This window comes from Gallus gallus, chromosome 3 (assembly GCF_016699485.2).
Source record: "Gallus gallus isolate bGalGal1 chromosome 3, bGalGal1.mat.broiler.GRCg7b, whole genome shotgun sequence".
Taxonomy (NCBI): domain Eukaryota; kingdom Metazoa; phylum Chordata; class Aves; order Galliformes; family Phasianidae; genus Gallus; species Gallus gallus.
The window spans coordinates 17,546,038-17,566,552 of NC_052534.1; the positions used below are offsets into that span (position 1 = coordinate 17,546,038).

The window sequence follows — 20,515 nt, forward strand, 5'->3', positions numbered from 1 at the left end:
GTGGTGGAGTCACCGAGCCTGGTGGTGTTCAAAGAGTGTCTGGATGTTGTGTTGAGGGACATGGTTTAGCGGGAACCATTGGTGAAGGGCAAATGGTTGGACTGGATGATCCTGTGGGTCTTTTACAACCTTAGCGATTCTATGATTCTATGATTGTAAAAGTCATTTATATTGCTAAGGAGTAAAATCCTGATTAGGACTTCTGACCTCAAAAGAATTTGCTGTGTTTTCCCCACTCTTTACTACTTCTCCCATTGCCTTTACCTCTTATTCCTTCTGACATCAATGCAGCAGAATGAAACAAAACCCGACATGCAGAGCTCTGGATCTCCAGTTCCTGAAAATCAGCAGTAGCATTTGAGCAAATAGAATAGTTGGCGGGGGGGGGGGGGGAGGAGGGGGTGGTGTAGAAAAGGCAATTATTTTCTAGTACTAGAGATAATTCCTCATAGGTGCAGTTAAAATCTCTTAACAGAGTTTTGATACTCTGTTAGGTTCTGTGAGACTGTGTCAAAGTTAATGAGACTTGATTGTACTACAATAATCTATTGGTAATTCCTACTTAGCAGTCTATTAGAAATGGCTTGGACTTTCGTTTGGTGTTTGAAATGTGAATATTAGACTTTTCTACTGACATACTTTCTCATTGCCTCAAAATCTGTGCACTTTATACTATAGCAATAAGCATAAAAGATTTTAGTTCAAGTCCTAAATTCTGCATAGAATTCTGTTCTTGCGCCTTAAAGGAGCAGTGTGCCTACATCATAACAATTAATGGGATTTACCTCTTTTTAATTACCAGCTTAAAGCCCAACTCGTTTTCCTCTCTGAAACAGGTGTACCTTGTAGCTGTTTGGTGGCCATCAGAGGGCTTGATTCCACCAGGATTTACACTTAGCAATTTTTAAGCAGACTGTGCTGGAGGTCACCAAAAACCTTACACTGAGTTGCCAGTCAGTAAATCATTTCAATGAATGTTGTTTAAAAATGAGAGACAGATGGCTGCAATCTTAATTAACTGTGGTGGTGGTGTTTTTTCTACCTACAGTACAGAAACAACTACTTTGGTGCTAGTAATTCGCTCTACTCTACATCGTGCTCAGTAAAAAAGGCTTGCCTTGTTTTGGAGAGGTTTTTGCCTGAGAGAGAGAGAGAGGCAGACAGATGGCATAATGCATGGAAAATCCAGAGTAGGAATAAATTAATAAATGGATTAATCAATGAGATACGTAATTTATGCTATGTACCTTTTCGTATAGCTTAGCAATTTACAGTTCAGCAAATGTAGTTTTTTATACCTTGCAGCAGTTTCAAGCTACCACGTTTCTCTTTTCCTTCACTGTTAGCATTACTGCTATTAATTAATTAATAATGCCTATATTAAAACGGTTTTACTACTCTTTCAAGAACATTTTCACACTGCAGGGCTAATCTCAGAGTCAAAGACAAGCCTCCCTTCTAAAAATCCATGGCTGTTAGGCACTACTGAGCTATAACATCCTAAATTCCAAGTAGCATAGTTGCCAGCACAAGCAGAGAGCTGAGGAAGAGAGCAGCACTGGCCTGCTCTGGTGTGATGACTCAGTGACTGCACTTCTGCTTTGGTAATCCATACTGCTTAAAGTTATTCGGATAACCAATTAAGGAATTAAGCCAATGTACCAGAGTAGTCAATTCCATGGCACAGATTAAATAGCTAGACCAAGAATTTCATACTTAACTAGCAGAGTTTTGGTGCTGATATTAAGATGTATAGCAGTAGGGTTCCTCTCATGTCTTGGGATCTCATGTCTCTTCGGGACCCTTATTTTGAGCAATCAATCAGACAATCAGATGATACCTCGTAGACTTCAGAGAAAGTGATCTGGGATTTATCCTAATGTCATTTTTAGTGTGACAGTAGTCGTTTATTCTACAGCTGTTAAAAAGCTGCTATACAACTTAGTGCACAGTCAATAGCAGAATTAATCTTAATATTTTAATTTCTTTCATGCAGATTCATGATGTTACATCAACGGCTAATAATTGTCTTTGGAATAGCACTAGCTGGAGATATATGTGCATCTAGAAGCTGCTATTCAGAAGATCAGGTCTCCATGTATAATTCTTGCAACCTCACAGGTGTTCCACCTGTGCCAAAGGACACTGCAAAGCTTTTTCTAACTTACAACTATATCAGACAAGTGACTGCAACTTCATTTCCACTGCTGGAGGATTTGTTCTTGTTGGAAATTGGAACACAACGCGTCTTTCCTCTTTACATAGGAAAAGAAGCTTTCAGGAACCTGCCAAATCTTCGTGTCTTGGACCTGGGGTTCAATAACATTCTTCTGCTGGATCTTGATTCTTTTGCGGGTTTGCAACGTTTGACCATACTCCGTCTGTTTCAGAACAACCTTGGAGATTCCATCCTGGAGGAGCGTTACTTTCAAGACTTGAGATCATTAGAAGAATTGGATCTTTCAGGAAACCAAATCACAAAACTTCATCCACACCCCTTATTTTATAATCTAACCATCTTGAAAGCTGTGAACCTGAAATTCAACAAGATATCCAACCTGTGTGAAAGTAATCTTACCAGCTTCCAAGGAAAACACTTTTCATTCTTTAGCCTCAGTACTAACACTCTGTATAAGACAGATAAAATGATCTGGGCCAAATGCCCAAATCCTTTCAGAAATATTACATTTAACTCACTGGACGTTAGTGAGAATGGCTGGAGCACAGAGACAGTCCAGTACTTCTGCACAGCTATTAAGGGGACTCAAATCAATTATTTATCATTTCGCTCTCATACAATGGGCTCAGGATTTGGCTTTAATAACTTAAAAAATCCAGATACTGATACATTTACAGGACTAGCAAGAAGTGATCTTCATTTGCTTGATATTTCCAATGGATTCATTTTCTCTCTCAATTCTTTAATCTTTGAAAGTCTTCGTAATCTGGAATTTCTAAACCTTTTCAGAAACAAGATAAATCAAATCCAAAAGCAAGCATTTTTTGGCTTGGAAAACCTAGAAATTCTCAATCTCTCAAGTAACCTTTTAGGTGAGTTGTACGATTATACTTTTGAGGGGCTACACAGTATAATGTATATTGATTTACAGCAAAATCATATTGGGATGATTGGTGAAAAATCTTTCAGTAACTTAGTAAATCTGAAAATAATTGATCTCCGAGACAATGCCATTAAAAAACTCCCTTCCTTCCCACATCTGACTTCTGCCTTTTTAAGTGACAATAAGCTGATGTCTGTAGCTCACACGGCAATAGTAGCAACACATATTGAATTAGAGAGAAACTGGCTCGCAAACCTGGGTGACCTGTATGTTCTTTTCCAAGTTCCAGGTGTGCAGTATCTCCTCTTAAAACAGAATCGCTTCTCTTACTGTGTGAAACATGTTGATGCTATAGAAAATAACCAGTTGATTTATATGGACCTAGGAGAAAACATGTTGCAGCTTGTGTGGGAGAGAGGTTTATGTTTGGATGTGTTCAGGACACTGTCTAAACTTCAGGTTCTACACCTGAACAACAACTACCTTAGTGCTCTTCCACAGGAGATTTTTAATGGTCTAACATCTCTAAAAAGACTTAATCTAGCTTCCAACCTATTGTCTCACCTCTCTCTCAGGGTTTTTCCACAAAGCCTAATAAACCTAAACTTGTCTGGAAATCAGCTTTTTTCCCCTAAGCCTGAAGTCTTTATGACTTTGAGTATTCTGGATATAACACATAACAAGTATGTCTGTGACTGTGCTTTAAAAAGCCTATTAGTGTGGCTAAATGAAACCAATGTAACCCTAGCTGGCTCGGAGTCTGACAGGTACTGTGTGTACCCACCTGCATTAGCGGGTGTACCCGTGTCATTTCTGACATACGATGACTGCGATGAAGATGAACTCCAGCAGACACTCAGGTTCTCGGTATTCGTTTTCCTATCTGTCACCCTTCTGATGTTTCTGATGTCAACCATTATTTTTACTCGCTGTCGGGGGATTTGTTTTGTCTGGTATAAGACCATCACCAAAACTTTGATAGGAAGCCATCCACCTGCAGCAGATACAAGTGAATACATGTACGACGCATATTTGTGCTACAGCAAAAATGATTTCGAGTGGGTCCAGAATTCCTTGCTGAAGCACCTGGATTCACAATATTTTGATAAAAACAGATTTACCTTGTGCTTTGAGGAACGAGATTTCTTGCCTGGGGAAGAACATATCAACAATATTCGTGATGCTATTTGGAAGAGCAGGAAAACAATTTGTGTTGTGACCAGGCAGTTTCTCAAAGATGGGTGGTGTGTAGAAGCCTTTAATTTTGCCCAGAGCAGGTACTTCAGTGATTTGAAAGAGGTTCTCATTATGGTAGTGGTTGGGTCACTTTCTCAATATCAACTGATGAAACACAAACCAATTCGAATTTTTTTACAAAGGAGTCGATATCTGCGTTGGCCTGAAGATTATCAAGATATAGGCTGGTTTTTGGATAACCTTTCTTCCCAAATTCTGAAGGAAAAAAAAGTGCAAAGGAATGTCAGTGGTATAGAGCTGCAAACTATAGCGACAGTCTCACACTGACAGTTGATGGGTTGCTGGCTTTCTCAATACTTTCTATTTTAGCTGTGCTATGGGACGACAGAACAGATCTGCTTCATCCTTCCCTGAAAAAGCAGGTAGAGAGTTTTAAATCCTGTTTTGTTGAAAATCCTACTAAACTTGGAAAGAAATTGAAAGGTAAGAAACTGCAATTATTTCATGGACAGCGACACTTATTTTCAGAAGAATTAAATGAATCACAAATGCCTCACATTTTGGATGCTCAGCTTCAAACAACTTACTACTGATTTTCAGAGTGCTACGTACTTCCAGGTCTTCGTTTCAGTGACAGGAGGATGCCCATTCTTATTTTTATTTTTTATTCTTTTCAAAAAGAGACCACTGTACTGTGTGGGAGTGCCTTACACCTTTAAGTTTTAAAACGGTGCTATATAGATTACATTTGTTTTCTACTCAGCTAGGCTCAGATTCTCAACTGCAACATACAACCTTTGAACTTCATTCATTCCTTTCCCTTTTTCAACTCATCTGCTTGGTGATGAAGCCACTTTCATTGGGTTGCTTCATTTGCTGCTGTTTCAGTTGGTCATTTTCTCAGCTGAGCTGCCTTCCACCCTGCAAAGAGAAGATCTGAACAGAGATCTGAAGCAAGCCTGAAAACCAAACAAGAAACTACCTCCATAGACATGAGTGGCTGCCAGGAAGCTTTCACATTCTGTGGGTGGAATATATGGGTAACTTGTGCGTCTTGTTGGTTGTTTTTAGTACATCCCGTGTCCTGACCAATTAAGATCTTTTTTTGTTCTGATTCTATTTAAATACTTTTCTAGAGTCATGAATGTCTGGTATGCTCTTTTTTCTATTATTGTTTTACCTTTCTTTTCTTAGGTATGCATCTTCAGGGGGACATGCAGGGTCATTTTAATAAAAGTCTGATCCATTGTTGTTGTGGTTTAACAACAACTGCAGCTCAGCACTGTGCAGCTGCTTACTCAGCCTCACCACATGGGATGGGGGAAAGAACCAGAAAGGTAAAAGTGTGAGAACTCATGGGCTGAGAGAGATAGAGACAGGTCGCTGGGTAGAACAAAAGGTGCATGTGCAAGCAAAGCAAAACAAGGAATTCATTCACTACTTCCCATAGGCTGGCAGATGTCCAGCCACTTCCAGGAAAGAAGGGCTTATCACACATAATGATTTAATGGGAAGACAAATACACTCTGAGCATCCTCTCCTTCCCCCTGCTTTACCTCTGTTTTTCTTGCTGAGCATGATGCCACATGGTACAGGACATCCCTGAGGCCAGTCTGTGTCTGCTGTCCTGGTGCTGCCCCTCATAGGCAGGGCAACAAGAGGCAGTGAAATGTCCTTGGCTCCATGCAAGCACTGCTCTGCAACAGCAAAACATCAGTGTGTTATCACTGCTATTTTCATCAAATATCCAAAACACAGCAACATTTGAGCCTCTACAAAGGAAATCAACTCTATCCCAACCATGACAATTATGCACTGTTATAAAACCCGCACCCTTTATTTTGAACGTGACATATTCCATGAGTGGATTGTTAAACTGGTTTTACACATGTACTCAACAAAAGCTTACACAAATAATTCCAGGATGGGCTGAGTGAATTCTTCTCTGTAGTGAAGATGCAGGAATGGATGTGTTTATAAACTGGCTGCCTGACCAGGAATGGATGTGTTTATAAACTGACCTGAGCTGCAAACAAAAACTACCGTCTTAGTTATTTTCATAGAAATAAGAAGGTACAATCCACTTCATGTGAATGCAGCTGTTTGAGCATAGAAGCACCTGTGACTGATCTGATTTACTTTCAATATTCTATTAATACAACTACTACAGTATATTACTTCTGCCTCAATCACTGTAGGCATTCATGAACAGAAAAGGGCTAAACCCTGTAAAGTTTGCTTGGGGCAGAGGGATTGAAAAAGGGACCAGGCTGTGCTCAGGAAGCCCTGGGTGTCGCTGTTGGCTCAAGTAACGATGAGGGCTTCTCTACACTCCTGCCTCTGTCCGTTGCAGCCACTGACATTACAGACAAAAACTGCTGCAGAAGGTCAGAGAAAGAAGCAGCAGCCCCAGCTTCCCAGGGACCCTGCAGGCTGTTAGGAAAGTCATCACTGTGCCTTTCTTTCAGGTCTCTAAAAATGTCAAACTGTTTGTTTTTTTTTTTTTACTCTAGTCAGTGCAAATACTTAAAGGCATTCTTTTAAGTCAGAGGTTACGCTGAGAGTACTTAACATCATTAAACATCACTGACAGGCAGCCAAAGGAGGAATGAATCTGTACAGTCAAGATCACATGCAGGTCTAGACTGTTAGCTGAGGCATTCGCACATGGTGTAAGACATGGCAGTTCTAAAAACGTACTTAAATTACATCTGAATGACTTTCACAAAACGTTTTTTGTTGTAGTGATAGAATGCTCTCTCCAGTTTTGGCCTTACTCTGTACATATAAGACAGTCTTGTCATTTCAGATACTTAAAACTTAATTCAGCTAACATATGCAGGAATTACTGAATGCAAGTAGATATAGTTTGCCAAGATGGCTTTACCCAAGGCTTTGCCACTCTGTTTTAAATCCTTCTCTCTACTGTTTTTGCCATGAGTGAGAGGCAGCTAGATCAAACTTACATGTACTTCAGACTTTGAACAGGTCTGACTTTTTACATAAAGGTAATGAAGACTTTGGATGAAATTTCATTGCGTGCCTCCATCTTTATATACTGTTTTGAAAGTGTAAAGTGATCACAACTGTAAGGAGCAGCTGAGAAAACATCTTTATACCACAGAGGTGTCATAAAAACAGAGGCAGCTCAGCCTCAGTCTGCTCTGCAAATTCCGCTCCAAGAGGCTGGCAATTGCAGCAGAAGGACTTTTGCAGAAAATGCTATTAAACCATTCCTGATTACAGAGTTGATTGCAGGCATACGAATAAACCCAGGGTGAAACTTTAAGGAAATCTGAAATAACTTTCTTTTTTATTCTTCGTGAAACCACTCCAAGCCTGAGACTCTGAGAACAAATGCAGTCTTCGCAGTTGGCACAGTCTGTCCTAAAGACTGAAAAATTGACTTCAAATAGATCATAGGACTCTGATCATCGCTACCATGGAGTCACTTCTCCTTAAATGACAAAGCCAGAGGAACTGTTCAGAAAGGGCTTATGCAGACTTTATACTGCTCTGCTCAGCAGAAATCACAAAAGCATTCTGTACAAAAACGGAGAATGTCTATGCTTGATGAATTAGGGCCATAAATTGAGCTCCAACCTCATAACTATTGATCAGATTCCCTTTAGGCTTGCTGGGAACATTACTGCTCTATTAGAATTTTATGGCTCTTCAGTTAAGGATACTCTCATCAGTTTTACTCACCTTCCTCAGTAGAAGACATTAACTTGTTGGAGAGTGTCCAGAATAGGGTGTGAAGTGTGACACTGGCTCTAAAACAAGCTATTAGGATAGAATCTGGTGAAGGTATTTGCTGTAGCACCACAGCAAATATTCAGAGGACAGTGACTCAGTGTCACATGGTATCAGCTGAGATATTTGATAGTAAGACCTTGCTTCCACCATTGCAACGTGTATTATAAACATTAACCAGTCAAGCAGCCAGTACAGTTCAAGAGCTACAGCTAGCAAACCTATTAGGGTCCAAAGTCTACGTGGAATCCTACTAAAGTCAGGGCACTCAGGGCCAGAACCCAGGTTCCACAAACATATTTCTGTGTAGGATAACAAAACCCACCTATAACAAGATCACATGTAATTACACATTTTCCATGACTATTATTTCACACATGTTGAGACTAGGGTTCTGCTCCCCTTCCCATCCACATACAGTGGGCTCATTAAAGTATCATCCAGTCACATTTGCTAACCCCAATTGCTAATGCCTCCTCAGGGAGATGGTTCAGCATGCTGCTAGAGCTATCGCCTTCTTAATTTACACTTACTATCTGTCATTGCTCCCACTCCAGCAGCTATACTATCTCTGTGGTAGCACAGATAAGACTACAGAGTTCACTCTTTCGAGTGGGACACTTATGCATGTAACTCAGAATCATGTTGCCTTTCTTTTTCTTGTGCTACATCATTATCTCAGCTCATTTGCTGACTTCTGGGTCTTTCTTAGCATGACAACTCTCCTACTTCCTACTGCCAGAGACCATCTGGGTTTCAGATCACTGTATCCCACCTTCTCAGTTTCATATGATACTGATTATTTTACAATGGCTTTTAACGTGTTCTCTTCTTGCTAGAACTGTGAATTTCAGCAGTCCAGTTAAATCACAAAGCAAGACCCATACCTGGCGAAGTACTTACAGATGAAGAGCAATACACAACTGAGTGGTAGGAATGAGTGGTGAAAACACTGCAAATGGAGCAGGAGCAGCACATATGGATCTCTGGGAGATCACCAAAGTTAAGAAGGGAGTATAAAGCAGCCTCAGCATCTTCTCTTCAAAAGGAGACTTCATTCCATTCCATTCCATTCCATTCCATTCCATTCCATTCCATTCCATTCCATTCCATTCCATTCCATTCCATTCCATTCCATCCCATTCCATTCCAAGTGGAAACTAGAAGCAAGCAAAGACAAGAGAAGAAACAAGATTTAATGTCTGAGGCTGCAAACAAGATCAAACAGAATTCTCTCATATATCAAGTAGATTACGGGGGACTAGCACTAGCAAATAGTTGCAAAGTTTCATTGCACTATAACAAAAGCAAGCTTACAGTTGCGTGAAATAAGGCATTCAAAATCAGAAAACTGGTATATTAAAAAACAAACAAACACACACTGAAAAAAACCAACAGATTACAAAACAATGATAAGTGTTTGTTATTTGACTCTGTAAGACCACATCTTTACACTTTCTCTATGACCGTGAGGTGGAAATTCATGCAGTCATGGATACAAGAGCCAATGTTTTAAGAACTAATCCAAGTATTTCAACACTTCCACTTAAATAGCAAGTGTGAATAAATTAGTCAGGCCTTGAGTAAAGAAGGAACAACTTACTAGGAAGATGGCGAAGACAACACAGGCCGCCTTTCCAGGCCTCCCTGGGTGGTGGCCTCACAGCACATAAGTAATTCAACTGTTCAAAATTTTGGAAGCTGTTGTTGATAGATAGGCTCAGCAAAAACATGGCCCTGACTGAAATGAAATAACCTGAAGGAGAAATGACAACAAAAAGAATTCCCACACAGACAAATTCACATCAGTAGTCCTTACAAAGCCTATGCTGGTGACATTTCTATTAGGCAGCTTGTCAGTCTCTAGGAAGGTACAAACACCTTTGTGATGACAAAGATCTTGTTCTGCTTTGGGGTACAAGCACTTTTGCATACACACCTTTTAGTTACCTGTTTTCTATTTCATCCCTTGTAAAGATGAGCTGAGCATCTTGGTCTTCAATTTCACTGTGCTGCTCCTGGCAGCCATCAAGGTTCCATACAGTGGAACAGAACTGCAGATGCTGCTGCACTGGTATTTCCTTCCACAAAACTTACAAGAGCAAAGTTTGGGAGCTGAGGTTTACCCAGAAGGCCACTGTGAGCACAGACACCAAGCACAGAGAACACTCCATGCCAAGCACATAGTAGAAATGTTAAATTCAGACTTTTTATTCAATCTGGTATCATATCTAGGCACTACTGTTGGGCCAACCCAACTCCTCAGTAATTCTCTCTTGCACAAGGATTGAAGGAGGGTTCTCTTCCCTTTCTAACCTTCCTTACCTTTTGCTTTCTGTGCTGTGTGCATACGGTGTAGCCACTGCCAAAAATAAGTCTACATTTCCTTTCCCAATATGCAAAATCTGGTATATAGATGTGACATGAATTATTCTGTAGAGCAAAGACTGTCTATTCATAGCAGACTATGTTTGCTTCAGACGTGCGGTTTTCCTTCCTTCCAGATAGCCTATTGTTTGTCTTTTCCATTTGTATTAAAAATAAAATCTTTGAAAACTGCAAGTAGGAGAGAAAAATATATTCCTTCTGAAACTAACAATTCTCCAAACAGGAAGGTTAGCTTTTTCCTGTTTAGACATGATGTTCAAAGAAAGGAAGTCGGTATTGTCAATGATAATAGTTACATAGTACGTATATATCAGTAATTATCAAAAAAGTCTTCATTCTATTTAGCATGCCTCTAATGCTACACTGCTGTTTAGAGTACCTTAATCTTTGCCAGTTCACCAGCCTCTTGCAAAAGGAGATTTATGAGCAGTCACTGCACTTGGGCGATCACCCGTACACCTGCTTTTTGCAAGCTTCCAGAGTAGAACAGTGTTATCAGACTGCTTCAAGCCTGCATGGAGAGCAGTGGAGCAAACAGAGAATCCTCATACAAAACAACAAACTACAGCAAGCACATTCCAATTGCTCATGTTGGAAGCAATTCTCAGTGTCAGCTTCTTTAATTCCAATCTTTGAGGGCTTTGTGACTCCTTTTTGTTATCTCCCTAGTTCTATGTTGTCAAGAATTCCTGGACTGTTTTTTTGTTGCAAATGTATTTGCACCTACCCAGGAAAGGACCATCCTGTGCTGTGAGTCACACATGGCAGGAATGGGCATGCCATGAATAAGAGCAAGGAAAGACCTACAAACCATTTACCCAGATACATCCACCACACTGATTACCCAGGGTTCTGTAAATGCTCACAGAGTAATTAAAGCTCTTTCTCTGAAGTCTGGACTATGCCTCTCCTGCCAGAGGCCTGACTTGGCAAGAAGATGCCAGTCCAGACTTTAGCTGTAGCAGTCAGTGCTGCCTCTAGCACAACCCATGCCACAAGGAGAAATACAAGCTCCTGTGGAGCAAAGAGAAATCCACAACACGTGGTACCTTTACCAAGATCCCTTGGTACCCTTCAAGGACGCTCCAGCAAGAACAAGGAATAGGTGGCAGATCAATAAAAAGCAAGCTGAGTTTCACTCATTTCTGGCTTTACTATTTCTTATCAGGAGCAATGAAGAATCTGATTGCCTAGAATCATCAAAGTTAGAAGAGACCACTAAGATCATCTAGTCCAACCATCAACCCATCACCACCATGCCCACTAATTTGATGGAAGGCAGATAAAGCAGATTCTAGCTGGGAAAGATTGAATTTAAAAAGCTTCTGAAGCCCGAGACACGTTTTAGAAAAGCCTGGTTACCTTTCTGTCCCATTTCCCATTTTTACACAATTCTCCTTGCCTGGGTCCTGGCTGAAGATGGAAACAAATCACCTCATGAAAGAAAAGGCAGGTTGCAGAAGATCTGTAGTCTGATCTGAAAGCTGCAGAACCCAGCTAAGCAAAAGCAGAACTACCAACAACTAGAAGAAAACTGGATCTGAAGCTAGTGGTAGTTTCCAAGGTAAAGAAAGCAGTGAGCTGCATTACTACAGAGGGCACATTCCGTATCAGCTCCCCATCTGCTCACATTGCAGATACAAGGACCAAATGAAAGGTATTGAATGATACGAGAAGCTGATAGCCTGAAATGAAGGTGACCAATTCAACTCCGAATGAATCTTGGGCAATCAGTGTCTTTACTGCTAAAACTGGAAAATCTTTCCTATTTAGCATATCTTCTGAAAAGAAAATAATGTAGTTCACCAGAAAGTGGGAACCCACTCCCCCTGGGTGTTCTTCCTTCCGAGTATTTGCTCGTACTTCTGTGGTCGTTTTTGCTAACAGTGTCCTTTTCATCAGTGTTCTTCTCTGAAGAGACTCATTCATAATATTCTCATTTGGGTATATACACATTCACCCCCTCGACACTCCAGCAATCCGCAGTTCCATTCATACCCCAACACACACATCAGAAGGCTGTTTAAAAAACCCCAGGAAGTTTGCTCAGACATGTGCTATTTTAAGAGACTTGGACTGGGTCTTGGAATTTTACAACATTTGCAGGATTTGGCAGTGTGACTGTTTCCACACCAGGACACGTGTGCAGTCTGAACATGTACCATACACTTTGAGGGAGAGAAATAAGCTACCTGCTTAAGTTACCTAATAAGCTAAGAGATGAAGAAGAAGGCCTATAAAATGCTTGAGAGCAGCTGTAGCAAACCATTTTGGGGAAGGTTGATCCAGTCATCTACCAGGTTGTCCCTTGCAGAGAGAGAGGAGCCAGGCTGCAGCCAGCCAACAGCAAGGTACCCAATGCCCTGTTGGCGCGTCAGGGGACTGTCCCATCCACATGACAGCTCTATACAGTATGTAGATACAAAGCCTACTGACACTTCCTCTGCATGACTCCACTACGCCAGCATCTGTGATAGAGTTCTAATATTAGAAGATACCCACTACAGCAGGGTTGTTCTCAATTTCCAGAGGAAGGGAGTATTCCTTGCATCTGTTCTCCCTGCTGGGAGCAGGCCATTTACCAAGAAACTGGCCCATACTTCACATGCATGAGATAAAACAACATGGATGAAATCCACTGAAAAGCCCTAAATTTTGCATAAGCACCACAGTGACTCTCCTTGCAAAACCTCCCCCTTCCTTCTGCCATGCTACAGGTTCTGTTGCTTCTCAGATGACCTCAGAATACTGACTTAACTTAATAACACACTGCTCTCTGACCTTTGCTTTACTCCTCTGCCTGAGATTGAAGGAAGAAATTGAGGAAGAGCTTCTCTGGAGGAATCTGTACTTCGTGTACGGTAAATTCCAGTGACCCTTTGGTAGCCCTTACACTCAGGTTGGAGTCCCCTCCATATCCTGTTGACTGTATTTCATTGGCATTACAGAACAGCACATCCTGTCTGAACCTATGAACCTTTGGCCAGACCCTCACCTTTATGGCTCCAATATACAAGCATTAATAATACTCCATCAGTTTTCATAATGTGCCTAGAAGGGCAAATCCCTCCTATCTGGCTCCCACTTGTCTTTTTTCAATACTCTGTATATTTTGACCTACTCACCAGGTAGTGGTCACAGGGGATATCAGTTGTAGCTCACCTCCATGGTATCCACTGACTTTGAGGAGGATGGGAAGAACATCTTCAAACAACTTTTCCTCAGTACAAAGACACGACTAGAAATAAAGCTGATCAGTAAGATGATGGTAATTGATTAATGGGTGCTTTGGCTTTGATGCGTCATTTGAGATGAGAGCCAGAGAAATATCTTGATAATTGCAACCTGGATGAACTGGGAGGAGATGTCATGGTAAAATGAAAACCAGAGACCATAAGGTGGATAAAAAAATCTTGGAAATTGGAGAAAACAAGTGTAAAACAAAAAAATGCAGGGAGAAATGAATGTGTGGATTTTTGTTGGCAGTGGCTTATTTGTTGTTGGGTTTGTGTGCTTTTTTACATTTTTGGCAACCTAAGATCTGACACATTTTCATCAATAGAAACCTACCCCGGGAGTTCCATTAATCTTTTAGTTTCAGGAAAAGCCATTTTTACTACATCTTGAGTAGATTAATCCCACAGCAAGATATGAAGTAGTGTGTGCTTTGTGTTCCGAAATCCTTGCCCTTCTTGAGAAATTAAAAAAAAACATTAGATCTTCATGAGGACAACTAGATAATCTCAGCCTCAGTCCTGCTTCTTACTTACAGTATCCAAAACTATCAGGATGACTCTCCTGCAGATGTGGCCCTCAGCATTTTTTAAACATGCAGCTCTCAAAGGCTTCCACATCTAGAAGGAGAATTTACCAGCAAGAGTCCACCACAGACAGCCACTGCTCTCAAATCTGCCTCGCAAAAAAGATGTCTCTGTCCCTTCCCAAAATAAGAATCACAGTTTTTCTGATGTGGGACAGAAATCTGCCCTTCAATTCTCAGAAAATGGTGCTTATAGCATTGCGTATCGAATGATTCAGGGATTGCAAGGCCTCTTTGAAAAATACAAAGAGCTGCTACACCCAGGTTACAAGCAAGCAGCGTGACCCCTGGAGAGAGGACATCCTTGTGGATAAACGTGGGGAAAACAAAGATCCAAGGACTGTTCTTGGTAAGCCACAGTCTGTGCGTTTTCCCTGTAACGACCACACAGTTCTAACAGGAATTCATACAGTAACAGAAGATTATCCATATGTATTTTAAATTTTTCCCAGGTTTTCGATGCCTCTGGGAATTTCTTCAAAAGGTGCCCTAGCAAATAGTTCCGTCAGTATATCAGAGTATCAAGCACATGGGAAAATAAGCAGCCCAGGATCTGCTCTCAGCAGGAGCCACAAGCAACATCTGCCCTGATGCATTACCTTCTCCATTTGCCTTCTGAAATTAGATTTGACGTTGCAAAAGGGAGTGTGCAGGTACGGTTGTCAGCTTCAGAGGCATAAGACAGGAATGGCACTTTAATGACCCACTTAAAAGTAATGAAACAGCCATTTATTCTGATTGGAGTAACACTAATTATATCAGAAAGTGTCACATTCATAAATGCCAAAGTGCAAATGCTATCTAATGAAACTTAATGAATAGGTGAAGTATCCCGACAGACCATCTGCGCATCACTCCTGCATTCCTGCAAACAGAACAATTAGCCTGTAGGGAGCTGATCTGAAAACGGAGGTTTTAAAACTGAAGGTTAATTACAGTGGTTGAATACATGTGCTTCATCTAAAAACAAGTTTGTGTCATGAGCCTCAAGGGAATTTTTTCTTTTGAAGCAAGTAAATATAGCTGTAAGGTTATATGGGACGTGGGGAACACCTGGTGTGGAAGGGCCTGGGAGGCAGAGGGGGACTCCCACACTTCATTTGTATGACAGAATCATAGAATCGTTAAGACCTCCAAGATTATCACATTCAACCATCAACCCATCCCCACTGACCACGTCCCTCAGTGCCACATCTCTGTTTCTTGAACCCCTCCAAGGACAGTGACTCCACCCCTGCCCTGGGCAGCCTGTGCCACTGCCTCACCGCTCCTTCTAAGAAATTTTTCCCAATATCCAACCTGAACCTCCTTTGGCACAACTTGAGGCCACCATCCCTTGTCCTAAAGGAGAAGGTTCAAGAAGCTTCCACTTCCGCTAAGACACAGGAGCAAATCTGATGCTGAAATGTCCTTGTTTTCTCCCACACAGCACCCAGGTAGCTCTGGTTCTGCTTCAAGGAAGGGACATGAAACAACGAGCTGTGAACAGGTCTGGGAGTGCAATCACATGGATGAGCTTACGCATTTTTATGAAAGTGAGCCAGGCTTTCTATGAGCTGTTCACTGACAGCCTCTCAACACCTACGAAAAGATGAAAAACTTCTCCACCTATTTAAATCACTCTAATTAGGAATACCAGTGAATTGACAAAATCAAAACTTCTGCCAGTGAAAAAAATAAAACATCAAACCTTGCTCTTGTGAGTAAGGTACAACGTTAGAATCGGAAAACATTTGCTTTCAAGCCTCATTAGTCAGAGCCTTAAAATATTAGCAGAATTGGCTGCATGGAAGCCATGCGAACAGCGCTAGTTTTATATACCGAAGATGCCAAGTAAACACACAAGTCCTGACCAAACAAGTATTGCACTGACAGCTGGCCTAAAAAAAAAAAGCTGTGAGGGATGTAATAAAACTCCACACAAAATGTGTTCCCAGTCAAAAAAAACAAAACAAACCCCAACAACTCAGGATAAAAAGACATTCACAGCCTCTGAATGCTTACTGAGATTAGACATAAAAGCCTCTTCAACTTATCTTGAGTTGTATTTTCCTCTTAATGTCAAAGGGTACCCTGCTGCATAGGGAGATGTTTATACCCTCTCATGGGAAGCCAGAGGCTTCAGATAAGTGAATGTATTTGGGGGAACAGAACTTTAAAGGCTTAGGAAGACAGTCTTTATTATCAGCCAGCCCTCTATTAGGTTGGTGAGATTCCTGTTTGATTTGGCCGCAGTCTCTAGCCTCAAGTTCCTGCCCTAGCTTTTAAAATAGAATAAGATCTCCCTGCAGCTGAAAAAGGGCAAAGGGTGGAACGTGTAAATAGCAATTAAAACAAACAAAAAAAAAACCAACTTGTTTTAAAAAACCCTCCACTAAAAGATACTCTGTGCTCTTTCTTAGTGGCCAAGGTTGGCAGGCTGACAAAACCAAATATGCCACACAAAACAGTTTAAGATACATGCAACTTGACTTGCTATTTCAGACTGTGGATGGGAACACACTCTTGACATCACCCTTCCTTGCTCTAGTGGTTAGAGGCCACACAGCCCAGAGGACAGACCTCTGGATTGAGCCTTGTGAGTGCTGCGGGCTATCCTGGCTGGCCTGCCAACCTGCTGGGCTGTCTACGTTTGGGCATCTTTGTTGATTTACCTTTCTGAAGCATTTTTGAGACCTATAAATAAGAAATTCTGGGTTAGGCATCATAATATATTCTTACTATCAGTAGTTTTCGCTCCACACAGGTTGGTAAGACAAGATAGAAAAATAAAACAGCCAAGTGAACTAAACCTACGTCAGGGAACAAGAACTCCTCACATCCTTCCTTCCCACATCTCAATCACAGAGCAGCTCTGTCAGGCCTGTGCCATTTACTGCTCATGTTTTGTAACCTCATCTCATCTGTTTCTCAGCTTTCCACAGTACTGTTATAAATCATGACATTCTTGCCTCTCAGAGTTTCAATCAATATATAAAATGTCAGAGTAGATAACTGGTACTCTCTCAATGCACACTAATGTAATTTCATAATGTGATTTCATTTTTCAGAGAAAGGATCAGATAAGTATTATTGGAACAGGAAGAACCAGGTAATCCATCAAGAACACTTTAAAGGCAAAATTCTTTTAGTTTTGAGTACTGTATTTGGCTTTGGATTATACATGAATGACTTCTGTGACTTTCACTCCATTTGCACACACTACAAAACTAAACTGTTTCCAATATCCAAACAGAAATGCAATTGACCTAGAACAAAATGGATTCAGGATGGTTAAGTGCAAGTATCTGGAGAGAACAGTTAAGTCATGGAAATGTTTCAGCATCTGCAATCTCCTTTTATATAGTATTAGTATCATGTGGAAGAAGTCAGACTCTAACCCAGTGGCTTCTGTCTCATTTCCAAGCAATATCTGAAATACCAAATGAACCCGACTAATCTGTATCTCCAAGTATGACAATGCTGGATAGAGATCTTGAAGATTATAAGTGGCTGCAAGGTACAATGTATGAAATGGAAATAACTATACAATTTGGGGGGATGAGTAAAGAAATCACACTGCAAAACAACAAACAGAACAAAACCCAAACCACTTACATCAACCAAATGATATTGGTTTGAATCTATTCTCAAATGTTAGACAAATCCAAAGATGCAGCCAAGACCAAGGTTAGTCCTGATGGCTCTGGAACCAGAACTCTGCTACGACAAGATGAGGTTTGCTCACATCTCCATGTCTCCTCTCCATTTGTTTGTAACCCACCTGTGTGATTTTTGGTAGGTTGCATTCAGTAACTAGTCCCTTTCAGGAGCAGACTGGGAGCATCCGGATGAACTATTGATAATCTGTGCTATATAACAGCCTGTAGCTTCTGAGAACTTTTTAAACTTTCCTCAGTACTTCCTCAGTATTTCTGAATTGTCAGCATGGTCTCTCTCACTGCTCAGTCATGAGAGGTGAGGCACAGAGAAACTTAATAGTACAAGTTGCTGCAGAAGCAAAGGCCAGAATAATAGTCCTTCTGTTTCTTGCTTTAGACATCTCTTGGACCATCTAAACACAAAGACTTGTGAAAGAATAATCCAACAGCTTACTTTTTGCTTAACTTAGTCATTGAAATCAGTTTTTGTCAAGGATTGGCTGGACACATCAAACACATCTGTGGGAAATCCAATTTTCTCTGATAGCATTTTCACTGTATGGACTTCGTAACCTGCCTCTCTGCAAGTTCTAAAAGCTTTTGCTCCACAGGAAAGGAGGTTTGCTTAGAAAAAAGAAATCATTTACTGCACAGTTTTTGCTAAGCAAAATAACATGAATTGTTTTTATGTGAAAAATAGAAATCAGCAAAAAAGTAGAACCAAGTATTACTGGGATAGTCTAACTTGAGATTAGAAACAAAGGTAATTGCAAATAGAAATTCAAGAATACATCTGAATCTTGATGAGAATCTAAAATGCCCAAATAACTTCACTGAAACTGTGGGCAGGCACTAATTGCAGTCAAGTTAGCTAAAAAAGTCAGTGTAGAAGGTGACTTTACCTAGAAGTGACAGAGATAAACCAGATACCTTAGGCTCTGTCACACAGAGGCTACCGTCAGTGTGTGCCTTAAAGCAGCGAAGGTTACGCGGGCAGTTTGACACAGGCATACCTGACATTCTTCCCAAATTGGAGTGAAAAGACCAGGCTGTGATTTATACAAAAGGAGACAAAGCTGCACAAAGGCCAGGGGCAGGAAAGAGATCAAAGGCCTTAGACAGAACAAGCTAACCTTATCAGATTGCAAGATTTTTTCATTTCAAGAAACACGTAAAACATTAATTTCCAGCAAAAATCTGTCTGTGAGAATCATCTTCCTATGGAACAAACCACGCTTCAGCTTTCTCATCTTTCTTTTTTTTGCCTAGTTGGTATTTCTTAATCATTTTTTTCTTCTATCACTTTTTCAGTGGTAAAATAGAGAAGGTTCAGGAAGAGACAAAAAGAGAAAACGTCAAACAGCCACGAAGAAACCTTGACGTCTTTGGTAAAACTGTTGGTGAAATACTTTGAATTAATGAATGAAGTGCTTCTGCTGTTTGCAAAGGTCTTCCAAGTTACGTTTTTTGCTTTTCTCATATCATTACTTCCCTGCTTCATAAGCACTAAAATAACACTGAGTGCTACAAAATGTTTCCAGATTTTCCAAACTGTATTTGAATAAAATTATGGTCATAACAGTCTCAACAACAATCCGGGACGTCTGAGTTTCTGAAGTTGGCCACCGTTTAGCCATCAGTTTGAAGACCAAGTGGGAAAGAAGACTGTTATTTCCTTGTTCGCTCTCCAGCTTCTCTCTTTAAGGACATTTATAGGAGCACGGGACTTACTGTGCTTCTTACTCTTGCCCACTATCTCATGCTGAATGGCAAGCAGAACAAAACTAGCACTTGCTACCGCCAGTCTATGGATAATTACGGCTAAAGTTGGTAATTTATAGGGCTGATTAATAGAGTTTCTTTCTTTAAATGGCTAAACTTAATATATTTGCTCTTTCTTTAAAAGTTAGCTAGTTCAGCCACTGTTCTTAGGTTTTCACTTAAGGCTCTGGCCCCTTGAATATCAAGATTCCTGACAACACCATGTGCATTCCAGAACTCTGACTCCACTAATTCTCTCCAGGCTGGTGGAAAGACAAGGTAGAAGAGCAGTCAGTCAGAAAGACACATTTATTTTCATCTCTCATGCAGCTGATATCTGAGAAGAACATCTCAGTGAGGCCCTGAGGGCAACAAGGATTTTGATTTACTCCAGAAACTGTTTTCATAGACATGTTGCTTTCTTGGCAAAATTTATAAGAAATTCTTGAACTATAAAGTCTTGGAGAAGGTTTTGACTTCCTGCCTCACTTGAACAAATACTATTTGCACTGTATTTAATATAACCCCCTACAGCAACAGCACTTAGAATTTCCCAATGAAATGTCAGTATCTTTCATGTTTAAAAACTTCACTGTTCATAATATCAATAATTATTATACAAACACAATACTGAATAATTTTTTTTCAAATCTTCATTAGCTTCAGGACCAACAGGAAGAGGAAATGAGGGCAGGAAAAACCTGCAATCACTGTTACACACTGCCTGTAACATCAGTCACACTGCATCAGTGCACCATCTTCCTTGTTCGTTTCTCTTCAGCTCAGATATTCTCCAGCAGAACCAGCTCAGAGAACAAAAGCTGGATTACATATTTGTATGAATAATATCTAATATTTCACCAGCTAATGAAAAATGATCAAAGATACCA

The 20,515-nt window shown here is 40.6% G+C and overlaps 1 protein-coding gene and 1 long non-coding RNA gene across 8 annotated transcripts in view; one reads left to right on the forward strand and one right to left on the reverse strand.

The window, feature by feature from the left end:
• TLR5 (toll like receptor 5) overlaps positions 1-19,455 on the forward strand; it is a 36,685-nt gene extending 17,230 nt beyond the window's left edge. For 3 of the 7 annotated variants that reach the window (XM_046939009.1, XM_046939008.1, XM_046939007.1), the window contains one exon: positions 1,997-5,404. In XM_046939009.1, the coding sequence (XP_046794965.1) occupies positions 2,001-4,586 (2,586 nt within the window). In that variant the 5' untranslated portion in view covers positions 1,997-2,000 and the 3' untranslated portion in view covers positions 4,587-5,404. Of the gene's footprint in view, positions 1-1,996; positions 5,406-11,571 lie in introns of those variants that run through there. The other 4 variants (XR_005858094.2, XR_005858093.2, XM_040697311.2 and 1 more) reach the window with 4 other exon arrangements.
• Positions 1,883-8,065, reverse strand: LOC421332 (uncharacterized). The gene is made up of 6 exons (NR_174020.1): positions 7,968-8,065; positions 5,816-5,956; positions 5,055-5,180; positions 4,184-4,514; positions 3,847-4,056; positions 1,883-2,534 (listed from the first exon to the last, which is right to left on the reverse strand). It is a non-coding gene; the product is annotated as an uncharacterized LOC421332 (long non-coding RNA).
• Positions 19,456-20,515: the final 1,060 nt, after the last annotated feature.